The sequence below is a fragment of the Macadamia integrifolia genome, chromosome 14 (assembly GCF_013358625.1).
Source record: "Macadamia integrifolia cultivar HAES 741 chromosome 14, SCU_Mint_v3, whole genome shotgun sequence".
Taxonomy (NCBI): domain Eukaryota; kingdom Viridiplantae; phylum Streptophyta; class Magnoliopsida; order Proteales; family Proteaceae; genus Macadamia; species Macadamia integrifolia.
The window spans coordinates 6929317-6941840 of NC_056570.1; the positions used below are offsets into that span (position 1 = coordinate 6929317).

The following is a 12524-nucleotide window of genomic DNA, read 5'->3' on the forward strand; positions in this document are numbered from 1 at the left end:
TTTTTTTTTTTTTTTTTTAAGTAGAACATGTGGTGAGTTGAAATGGTCAATTTTGATCAATATTTACATAATTAGGATTTTTTTATATTTTGTGAAGTAGAAAGAAATACGTTAAAGTAGAAAGAGAACTATACAACGACCCAGAAGAAGAATGAATGAGAAAGTACACAGATTCAACAAAGGTACCCGACTACTTAAAGCATCTTAATCTGAAGACCCCCTCCCCCCCAAGTCACAATATAACAATTCTTTACACAATCTAAATCAAAGGTGTGAAGGTGGTTAACCCTTGACTTTATCTCAAACTAGATAGAGCTTCAAATCTAGTTGAAGGAGTGAGCAATAGAAGATTACCCAGAGCATTTTTTTTTTCCCCCACCAAATATGATAAATAGTGGCACTAAAAGCAATCTTGACATCCCGGTCGCAAATTGCTTTACCTTTAAAATCTGAAGAAAAGTTGTGTCTTCCCTCGCATTCCAGCATAGGCAACAATTTGGACTGCTTATATTCCTACTTAAGATGAAGAGCCCTCGAAATAATAAGTTTGTCTCAAAATATGGTGCCTAAACCACACCATTATCCATCAGAGATAATGGAGGAAACTAAGGCCATTCTGACTGATCCAGAAGCATTTCTAATTCGGTCCCCAATGGCAGAGGATAACCCCACAAGGATACTAGTTATCTAACCAAAAATGAGTAGTGGAGCCATCATCAATCTTCTTATGCTAGTGTGATAAATATTCAAAATTTGATAATGTAGTCAATCTACATGCTTTCCTACATACACAGTACTTAAAATTTTCCAACCAATCATTTGCTAATTTGGCAACTGTAACTGTGTGCAAAAGAGTATTTGACACGTAGTTATTCTTCATTCTTCTTCTTTTTTTTTCTCTCTCTCTCTCTCTCCCACTCCTCACCCACAAAAAAAAAAAAAAAAAAGACTTACAGAAATGAAGATATATATTTGCTTATAACATGTGAGTAATAACAAACTTAGTTAGAAAATCTAATGTTCAACAGGCCGGGTTACACTATCATCAACAACATGCGTAAGTCCCTTCATAGTGTTATACAACTTTTATTTTTTTGGTTAGATGCAATTTATTAAGATTATATATATTATGATGATGATGATTCAAACAGTTTGATTATACCTATTCTGATCTATTGTCAACCCAAATATCTTAATAGTTGACCAGTTCATCTGATGATCTTCATGATCTGGATAAAATAATCAGATTTTTTTCCTTAAATCTTTACCTGTATAGATCGTTCAAAACCTTGTTCATCATACAATTTCTTATCACTCCCACCTCCCTTTCCCCTTCAAAAAGCGAAAAAAAAAATTGGGGTTGAGGGGTGGTGTGTGAGAACTGAGAAGGCTAGGTGATCCAAGTAGTCCAACACTTTGACTATTGTTAGGGCAATTAATCATTTCCATTTCCCACCATCAAGTTAAAATGTTCTAAATAAAAAGAATTTGGACATAAGAGGAAAGATATTCCAAAGGAAAAGGAAATCCAAAGGATTGCTTACCTTTGTGGATGTGTTTGTTAGGACAAGACTTGGCCAACAAGGTCCTACAACCCACATATTATTATAGCTAGTTGAGACATAACCCACCATTGATATCTGAATTCTGATTTGTGGTTACAACACACATGCACACAAGAGGGTGTCGGTAACTGTAGCACTCTTCTTTGTCTCCCCCAGAATCCTTTAATTATATATCTTATCGATACCCGTGACATAGAAATATATATACTATATATATAGTAGAGCTTCAATTTAAGTTCAAAAGCTCCACTTCACCTTATACTGCCTTAGAATATTGGACTGTGGGAGTGATATATGGACCCTACAAACACCCTTGGAATGATGGAAAGGTGAGTTCCTATTCAACTTCTTATGGCGCCCATCTTCCATTTTTCCGACCTTACTAAAAGGAGAAAAAAGGTGTTCATGATTAAACGAAATCTGCTAAAAGTGGTTCTATATTCTCTCTATCTCTCTCTCTCTAATCTGAATGAAAGCAGCCAAACAAACAAACCCACCTCGATCTATGCATACAAATATGGTTCACACTGCTCATCCTCCTCTACAGTCAACAGACCCAACACGTACACTCCCAGTGGTGGCCAGTGGGGTTAAAAACCAACTTTTCAGAGGAATTCTCTTCTTAATTTCTTTGTCTGCAACGCTCACCATCGATAGCGTAGAGGTCTGTAAAATTGGACCACAGCCCCATGCGGTCCCGTGTGTCCTGACTCTTTACTGTGTACGTTACCACAGAGGTTATTTCTGTATTCACACTTGCAACACACCTGGGAAATTTTTGGCGGGTTTTTACCATCTATGTAGTACAGTAGTAGGTAAAAAGGGTGGGACCCATGTACATGTATAGTAAAAAACCCATGAGAGAAGTGTCAGTTGAGATGCAAAGTTGGGCAGCGAATGGAGGAAAAATGATAGTAACCCCAAGAAACAAATCAAGAAAAGGAGGACAGTTTTTCTTCATTCGTAACAGAGAGACGTGCAGAAGAGAATGAATAATAACCCTTCAACCTTTGAAACGGCTGTGGAAAAAGTATTAGGGGGTGTTTGTTTTGGTAAATCTTTCGGTTATGACTCTCATAAGTGAACATCCTATTTCCCATGAATGATCATAATACAAAAGATGTGTTTCAAATCTGAGTTTACCTTAGCACTAAAATTCAAATTTGAGCAACTTTTTTACCACCTAGTATAAAAGGAGAAAGCGGACAAACGTTCTCTATGGAAACCAATATCTCAACCCGCGAGAAACATGTCCTAGCCTCAAGGCAACCAAACGATTTTTCAAAAAGAAACATAATTCAAAATAATGTCTATCAAAAGATTGACTTTCATAACCGATACATACACCATTTGATTTACCGAACCAAACACCCCCTTATGGACCATCGAAGAAATTGAGAAGGGAAGAAGAAATTGGGAAGAGGATGAGAAAGGGGTTCAGAAATTGAGAAGGGAAGAAGAAATTAGGAATTGTTGAAAGGAGTTTCAGAATTAGGGAGAGAAAGGGGTTTAAGAAATTGAGAATGGCTCTGTAAAAATCATTGATTGTAGAAGGATTTGAATGGGATTCAGCTGCTCAAGAAGGTGGGAGAGGAGAACAAGGAAGAAGAAGAGATGAAAGGCAGTGATCGGAGGGGGAAGAAAAATAGAGAAGCTCGATCATGCAATCGGAGCCCATCAATTGTGGAAGAACAAGGAAGAAGACGACCTACAACTCTCGCCCCAACCCTCTTTCTTCAACTCGTCATCCGCACACCTGCACCATGCCTTTTGCTTTGGCCACCCCCTCTTTCTCACCTACTTTCTCTCCTCATTTTTCCTCCCTATAGGCAACCAAACAACATTGGGGTGGAAGAGTTTTAACTTTCCCCTAACTTCACTTTTCTGCTCCTTACCCCAGCAACGTGTGGGTCCCTTCCTGACCAGTATCCCACCCCAATAACCCCTCTAAACAAACGGGGCCTTATGGACCATCGAAGAATAGGGATGGGGTTGATGATGTCCACTTCTTTGTTGATACAATCCTGCCTTCATAATTGATCCAGCCCGTCTCCAATGCGATTGATGCCCAACAGCTGAGAGGTTTTGGACACGCATCTTAATACATGGACACACGTCCTAAGGTTCTTCTAGTTGTTAGATATTTTCCCCTCCATAATTGGGTCAATCATAAAAATCAAAAGAATGTGGGCATTTCAAGCTGTGCAGCTAGAATAGTTGCATACATCGCCGAGCAAAGGACCCTATATTCGACTTTGGACTTGAATGGAACTTCACCCCAGCAATCAATCTACTGCACTCTAGACATGACTAGAGAATAGCTCATGAGAGATGTGTTGGAATTAACCGGAGCTGGAGTAGGTACAAAAATAGAAGCTAGAGCTTCACAGGGAAAATGGTCTCAATCCAAAAACTGTTAGAGCAAACATCAAGAAAAATACGAAAATAAACAGACAATAGATCCGCACAACACAGAGATTTAATGAGGTTCACACACCGGTGTAATGTGCTAAGTCCTCGGGCGGAAAAGAAGATGTTTCACTATGCAAAAAAGAGATTACACCCAAATAGCGGCGAGAGAACTCACCCTAAAACCCTAGCTCGAAAAACCTCAAAAAATATAATGACTTGCTCAACAAGACAACAATACATTATATACTCCAAGTTGCATGTTGACCCATCGAGTCGCGGTCGATTAGGTCGAACCTCTCTGCTTCCATCATAGATCTCAAAAAACTTCTCATTCGAGTTATCACCAAAATATGTCAGAGCAGGTCAATCTTCAAAACCGATCAAAAATTCAAGACAAACTTAACAAAAACATATGAGTCTGAGTCAAAACAATGGTTCTCTAAGATCAGCTCGACCACCGATGAAAAAAAGAAAATAAATAAATAAATAAATAAAATGTTCAAAAACCCCTTTCCACACATTCTAATTCCGTGGAATTCGGATCCTCTAGGGCAAATGAGGACATTATTTTTATTTTTTGGTTATGATCCTTCAAATCTTTAAGGTGAACTCAGATTTTATTGGTGGGTATTCATTTTTTGGCTGATAACTTAAGAAGTTGCAATCTCAATTTGGACCACAAACATATCACTAAATGTGGGTAGGTAACTGTCCACATAGTCTTTAACACCAACAAATAATAAGACAACATTACATATTGCATGACGAATCCAAGGGAAGTTGGGAAGTTTGTTTGACATTCTCTCGGAGATATGTGAGTCTATAATAGGGTTTTTATTGGTAGAACTCTATAATAGGGTTAACAAGAACTATATAAGAAGTTCTCTCAGTGCCAATCTCTCTCCTTTCTCCTATTAAATAATATATTTAACTCTTTATTATACGAGAATAGAGATAAACGTAGAAAATTGTGTAGAGAAATGATAAAAAATTTAGGTGTCTGCAGTTGCTATGTAGTCGTATAGGGAACTAAATCCCTTATTTTATTTTGTTTTTTATTCATTGATTTGGTGTTCTAACTTTTTAGGGATGATGTAGTTAAATGGTTTGGGGTGTCAAAAGTTGGCCTGCTCCTATGGGCCCAACATGAACTAATTGATTGAAGCCTGAGATCGGCCCAATTGATTACTAAATGTGTCAGGCTCAAGCACTGAATGATTAATAATCGGGTAGTCTTGGTGCAAGGTATTGAATTGATAGTCGAGCGACGATTGGGACCAACCAAATATTGTGACTGACTAATACCCGATTAGTATGCTTAAGCCTATTTTAACCCAATTATAGCCTATTTAAGGACCATTAGTTGGCCAATTAATCAATTAACCTATTTAAATCCTAATTATATATAGCTCGATTAGCCCATTACCTTGAACCCGATTATGGGTTAGAAATCAACTAACCAAATAGAAATGTGTCTATGCCTTGACCTAAGAGGCCCCTTGATCTAAATGAGTGGAAATTATACGAGGCCTTAATTTGGTGGGAACCTAATAGGCCTGATTAAAGCTGATTGGCCTTAAATGATGTGGCGCCTTCTTATGTTATTGCCAATGTATCATATATCCTCTCACAATAGGTTTTTATTATCATTTTCTCTTTCCTCCTCTTACCATATGGGCCACTTGTAGATGATTCCATTCCCCCGTGATTTCATTGGTGTGGTGAGGGAGATTCTTCACATCTTAAAAGCATAAAAAATTCTCCCTATATATAAGATTTAGCTTCATTAAAAAAAAATGTTCATTACAAAAGTGCAAAAATATAAAATTACAAGTTAGTTGCAATAAGATTTTCTCATATTTGAAGTCATTATTACAAATGTTGGAAATTTGGTTAACAAAAAGATTATAAGACCCTGATCAGTCGAAAGCCAAAAAGCTTAGTTGAGTTGTAAACAAGGGGAAATAGGAGTAGGCTTCAATTTTTCTTCCCTCAGTGTTGCTTTGCCAACGTTATATGCTGTTTGGTAGGCTCGGTGGGCCATGAGGCCTACATTTTAGTGATAGCTAGCTAGGTCACGTCCTCCCCTAGTTTAGTGTCAAAATAACGTTACAAGGACCAAAGTTCCATCAACCATACATACATCTATCATAAAGTTATGTTCTTCATTATTGTTAGGTAGCAGGGCCCAAAATTGACGGAGAAGGTGTTTAAGCCATTGTCTATTCATGATCGAATTGTGACATAAATTTAATGTATCCATGTGTTACATAAATGTGATCTTTGAGCAAGCGGTAAGGGTAATGGAGCTCACCAATTAGGAGTGATGACACGATTACATATACAGGTGGTAAAAAGGTCTTTCAAATGAGGGAGAAGAGATACCTATTCCATTGGCAAAGAGAATCTTTTCTCATGTGTTTTTTTTTAGTAGAAAATCTTTTCTCATGTTTAAAAGTAGGGGTTTCACCTGAAAAAAAAAAAAAAAAAAAAAAAAAAGGAAAAAAATGTTACTTGATCATGTGGGCCCTACACTTAGACAAAGAGGGGGGCAAATGACTCCCCCACCCTGTGAAATACAAGAACCCACCCCCTCTTGTACCCATGTATGCCTCCCTCATTGGCCCCCACACTGGTACATGGAGTGGGAGACTACACGACTAGGTAGTATTCCTTTTACCTTAAAAATAAGTTTAAGTTTTAGTTGTGGTGCACAACAAACTCATGTTCATCAAGAGATTTTGAGTTGTTCGAGCCTCGTGATTGTTATCTACATTCCCTCTCTATCTATCCAAAAAATAAATAAATAAATAAAATACATAGCCTTTTTTTCTTTTTCTTTTTTTTGATTGGTTGCATGGCCCATGTGCCCAGACATAGGAGCCAAAATGATGACCCCACTCTTGTGACATACAAACTACCCACCCCATATTGATGCCCTTGCAAGCCCCTTATTTGCCACCAAGCCTGTGTAAGGGCCAGGCCACTAGGTAGCTTTTTTCTCTCCTTTTTGTTATTAACAATAGGAGTTTTCTTGTAGGAAAAAAAAAAGAGTTTTCTAATAATATAATATTCAAACATATGTATTTTTTCCACGTGGGTCTCCATGTCAACAAAGACCTTATCAATTTTTTATTTTTTATTTTTTTTGATAAAGCAAAGACCATATCATAAGTTAGGTTGCGAAGCGCTAAAAATCATAGAAAAACCAGTGACATTTAGAAACTCACTAAAACCACATTTCATAACTGTTAAAACCGTTGTCGTGGCTTAGTAACGGTCACTGACCAGTCGATTGTTGCAACAGTTAGAAGATAATGTTATCAAGACGCCGGGCGCACCGCGCCCGGACACTCCCCCTCACACCACACACACTGGGTGGTTGTACTTCTTCGGTCCACCACTGGACCAGTAGTAGTCATCACTCATCACTCTCTAGTCTCTGCACTATGGACTCTGGACCAGAAGCTGGGGATTCCCTGCAATAATTCATCAAACCAGGGTCCAGGAGTCTCAATCTCAATTCATTCATGGAAACCCTAACCTTTCCTTTCTCTCTTTTCAGTTTCTCCTTCCTCAAATCTCAACAACCATGCAAATGCAATCTTCCCAGAGCCATAACAACACGAAGCCCCTACCTTCCTAGGGTTTCAATCAAACCTCCTCCACCAGATTTCAATTTCAGAGAAGCATTTCTGAAGGACTCGAAATCCACAGTAGCTAAAATTCATCCACAATTGCTGGATTTAGTTGATAACGGCAGCTTAGTCCTTATTGAGAAGAAACATTTCGGTCCTGTACCCATCTGGAGAACAGAGTTTGTGGAGCCAGAGGTGATTTGGCTGATCGGGACGACACATATCTCGCAAACATCCGCCATGGACGTCGAGCGCGTCGTTAGAGCTGTGAATCCTGACAATGTCGTTGTGGAACTCTGCAGAAGCAGGCAAGATTTTTTATTCGACTCCACTTTTTTCTTTAAATGTTTCACATTTAAAAAAAAACGAACCAGATGCCGAACTGTTCTGGCTAGGTCGGCGGTTCGACTCTCTGGTCTGAGACAAGAAAAAAAAAAATGGAATAAGACTATTGTATATCCATTAGAAAAAGATAAATTATTATTGTCACAATGGCTACATTAGCGTGACTAACAAGCCTGGAATGGTGGTTAGGTGAGGTCCGAATGATCTGACTAGGGGTGGTGAGTGTTAAACGGTCAGTTTGGTCTGGTTTTTTTTATATACCATGTCAAACCAAAATTGGACTAATAAGATGTTTGGTCTGCAAAAATCAAATCGAGTCCAATAGATATCGGTCCATTATTAGTTTCTTTTAACATTCTGTTATCGGTACATTTTTGGTCTGCTCTCAGCTATAAAATCAAGTAAAAAAAAAAAAGATTGCATTTGATAGTCATTCAAAAAAACGTCTTTCCTTTTTATGGGGGGAAAAAAAAAACAAACAGAATAAGATGACGTTTGATGCCAACTTGGTGTTTTTTTGTTTTAATGAAAAGGTAAAAAAAAAACACAAAATGATGGAACGACGAAACTTTGTTCTGTGTGGACTCCATTGCATAGCATTTGTTGCAGCCTCTGCTAGTAGAGTAGGCACCAGGTTTGTGGTTTAAAGATCAACTCATGTCATACGCATTCCCCCCCCCTCTTGTGTATGTGAGTGAAGTCCCCTTGGGCAGTTCTATAAGATGTATATAACAAAAAAATAAAAGACGAAACCTTGTTCAATCATTTCGATTTCTTTCCAAAAACAAAAGAAGTGAACAAATAGGGTAATCGTTCTTGAAACCTTGATAGGTAGAACTGTCCAACCATGGTCTAAACTCTAACCGCATGGTCTAATGGTCGTGATTTCAAAGCCACCCCTCACCCCCCTCAAAAAAAAAAAAAAAAAAAAATCTAGTCTGCAATATTTGGTCTAAAGATTAATCATCTTTATCAAAAGGAACTCATATTGTAATTGTGTTAGGTTTTGGTATTGATCATAAATAGTGTGAATATCTCTTTCACTCATTTTCTTAAGATTATATTGCACACCCTCACTTCAATTGTAGCAGAGCTCATTTTCAGAGCTGGAATTATGTACATTTCCAATGAAGATGAACCTGGCCCTCAGTTAAAGTCAAATATGTTCTCATTGAGTGGGGCTGGATTTTTTGGAGCTGTTGGCCGTAGCTTAAACCTGGGTATGTCTAGATCTGATTCTGTTTTCCATATCCTTCTACCCCTTGTGTATCTTGAATGAAGTGTTAGAAAATTGCAATACCTCTCAGTAGTTGGTACCAAAGTTACTAGTTCTTTGTCTTCAAACTGGCAGGTGGTCAAACTGCTCTTGCATTACGGTTGCTTCTGGCTTTTTTCTCTTCAAAAGTCTCCTCAGATGCAAACAGGCCTTTTGGGGATGAGGTAGGAATTAGAGAGGGAAAATGGGAAAAATAAAATACAGAAAAAGAAGAAAAAAAAAATCTGGAGTTAGCTTACTTTATACCTTGTTTACATGTTTGGCACTTGTTTTTCTCCCGCAGTTTCGTGCTGCTCGAAAAGCCTCTGAAGAAATTGGAGCTCAGATAGTATTGGGGGATCGCCCAATTGAAATTACAGTATGTTGTTACTTGATCAATATGAAGCCTAGCAATACATTGGAAAGGGACAAGCAATAGCAGATTATATGTTGGTTGTTGTTCCTTATCTTTGATCTCTCTAGGATTAATTATTGAGCTATAGCTATACTTTATTATTGCAGCTTGAAAGGGCTTGGAATTCTCTCAAATGGAAAGAGAAACTAAGCTTGGTGACCTCAGTTCTTCGTGGAATAACTTCATCAACTGATATGTCTGGGAACAATTTAGAGGTCATTCTCTTACAACTGTCATTGATTGCATTCAATTTTCATGGCAGTTGAGACATCTAAGTATGTTTAATATTTTTCAAAAAGTTCCTCCACTTTATTGGATTCCTGATCAGATATTAGTTTTCCTGTCAAAGAGTCATAAGCCCATTTACTTAATGAAACTCCAATGCCAAAAACTTATTTGATAGAGATCCCCAATTTTTTTATAATTTCAGTCTACCAAATTTAGTTTTCCTGTCAAAGAGTCATGAGCTATTTACTAATGAAACTTCTATGCCAATAAACTTAATTGATAGATCCCCAATCCAGATTGTTATGTTATCCCCTGATTTCTTTATAATCTCAGTTTATTGGAAAAGGAAAAATTCCGTATCTTCCCTTTGCTATTTCGGTTGCAAATCCAATTCCAAATGGTGCAAAAACCTGTGGTAGAGACTTATAAACCAATGTGGGGAATAACTTGCCATGAATTTTGAGGAATTTGTTCCAAGAATATAGGTTGTATGCCAGCCATTTATTTCCAGTGCTTGTTCTGTGAGCTACTAACTTCCAATGAATAAAATAGCTTACCCTGCATGTGAAATGTATAATATCTTCTAGGTTCTATTATTTCTGAATCAATAAAGTACAAAGGTAGTCACTTTATCAATAACCCGTGTTTCCTGACCTAGATAGGACTTTGCTTAATTTGATCGGGAATGTTGTCTGAGCACATTTAAATTAATCTTCTGCTGCATTCTAATATTTCTTTTTATCTTCTGTTTTCTATTTTAGGACTCAGAAACAGAAAATAGCTTCTTCCAGCTATATGAGCGGCTAAGTGTTTCATACCCATCTCTCCTACAGCCTCTTATACACGAGCGTGACACAGTAACTACTCCTCCTCCCTAGAACAAGTTTTTAAAATAGTTTTGTTCTTCACTGAAAAAAATCAATCAGATGGTCATCAGATATAAGAAATCTTTTCAGGTTTTTACTTCATGCCTGATACCCCACCTTCAGCTATGCATACAAACTCAACTAGATTGCGTCATTGTACTTTCAGTATCTGGCGTGGTCTCTGAAGAGAAGCAAAGCTGTGAATAACAGTAGGCAAGTTGTTGGAGTGATCGGTAAGAGCCACATGAATGGGGTCGTATATGCACTAATATCAGATCTGGGGGACTTGCGGTTCCATGACCTTGTTGGTAAGAGGGTATATGGTGACAATTCTAATGGTTGGGTCAGGACCCTAATCAAGAATTTGGTTAGAGACACTGTAGTTGGTATCTTGCTCTGGGAACTATATGAACAGCTGACTGGATTATAGTCTACAGATTGAAGTCATTGGAAAGTAATCTTGATTGAAATTTTGTGAGAAGTAGGAACAGATGATACTTTCATTATTTACACATGTATCATGTATGTATTCCCATCCAATGCAGCAAACAAGAAAATTTCTCATCCCCAATGTTAAAAATTGAGCAAAGAAGTTGCAAGAAACCTCAGTTTTGCACCTACTTAAGTTTACCCCTGTACTCTTGGGTGTCTGTCCTTATGCAAGAATAGCATTGTGGATTCACTGCAGACACTCACCTGCCTAAGGCAAGAGCTTTGGGTCCTTGAGCCTTGAAGGCAACAATAACAACACAACTCAGCCTTATCCCAACTAAATGGGGTCGGCTACATGGACCCAAGAGTGCATATATATATATATATATATAAGATTTTGGGATATCCCACTCACGAACCCGGATCATAGCCCTCCAAGTTGCTCTGTTCGATGCCATGAAGACTTGAGCCTTGGAGGTAGTCTTATCTTTATGGGAATTTGCTTGAAACAAACAGTTGCCCATGAAGAGATGTACAACAGTAAAATTTATTTGAATAAAAATTGCATGAAATTATAATCATGGCAAACTTATCAGCAGCAACTCTGTAAAACTGTACTGATGCAAGACATGAGCAAAAAACAATGGAAAAAGTATATATAGAGAATTGATAATGTTGATTTAAGCAATAGCCATAAAAATATTCTTAGCTTCATTGGGGCTAATTTGAGAGTAGGATGGCCAATTAAACAGAGAAGATCAAGAGCCATGAAATTTCATTCCACAAGGATTCCTATCAATAATGAAGTACCTTCATTTTAATCAAACAGTAAAGTAAGAATATCAAAATATCATTAACCAAATTATAGAAAACCTAACCTTACAATTGATAATACCGCAGTCCTCTCGCAAGTCGCAATGAGTGAGGGTTTCATATTACAGAAGAGGGAATTGAAGCATGGAAGAGATGATGAGAAACTTGGAAAGAGAATGTGGTCTGTGTTTCCCACCTCTTCATCCCTGAAGAGCAGAAGCGACGATGGAGATGTCGCCTTGGTACACTCGAGAGAGAGGACTACAACGGAAAAGGGTTTCAATTTTTTTCTAAAAGCAGAGAAGAGAGCTGGTTCTAAGTTGTTTCTCTTGATCATTGAATTAAGCATTACCAAAGTTACAATGGATATTTACCAAAAAAAAAAAAAAAGTTACTATGATAGATGAATTCTCATGATCCAGCTCCCCTATGGTGCGATAGGGCTGGCAGCACACATCCGACAGCCTAAAGCATCTCAGGCACAGACCCCAATACACGGGTGCACGCCCAAGGTGTTCCAGGCTGTTGGAGATGTGTTGTCACCCCTGTTGCGTT

The 12524-nt window shown here is 37.9% G+C and overlaps 1 protein-coding gene and 1 long non-coding RNA gene across 6 annotated transcripts; one reads left to right on the plus strand and one right to left on the minus strand.

Moving 5' to 3' along the window:
- Window positions 1-7241: 7241 nt before the first annotated feature.
- LOC122061019 (traB domain-containing protein) lies at window positions 7242-11290 on the plus strand. Of its 5 annotated transcripts, none has more exons than XM_042624173.1 (7): window positions 7242-7923; window positions 9065-9180; window positions 9312-9400; window positions 9520-9594; window positions 9738-9845; window positions 10620-10715; window positions 10815-11066. In XM_042624173.1, the coding sequence occupies exons 1-7, from the start codon at window positions 7508-7510 to the stop codon at window positions 10929-10931; spliced, it is 1017 nt and encodes a 338-aa protein (XP_042480107.1). In that variant the 5' UTR covers window positions 7242-7507; the 3' UTR covers window positions 10932-11066. The 5 variants fall into 5 exon arrangements, with proteins under 5 accessions (XP_042480107.1, XP_042480110.1, XP_042480106.1 ...); XM_042624176.1 differs by having other exon boundaries at window positions 7246-7961; window positions 9049-9180; window positions 10891-11290; XM_042624172.1 differs by having other exon boundaries at window positions 7249-7923; window positions 10891-11290.
- LOC122061020 lies at window positions 7897-12320 on the minus strand. The gene is made up of 4 exons (XR_006134530.1): window positions 12035-12320; window positions 9483-9541; window positions 9261-9386; window positions 7897-8032 (listed from the first exon to the last, which is right to left on the minus strand). It is a non-coding gene; the product is annotated as an uncharacterized LOC122061020 (long non-coding RNA).
- Between the last annotated feature and the right edge of the window lie 204 nt (window positions 12321-12524).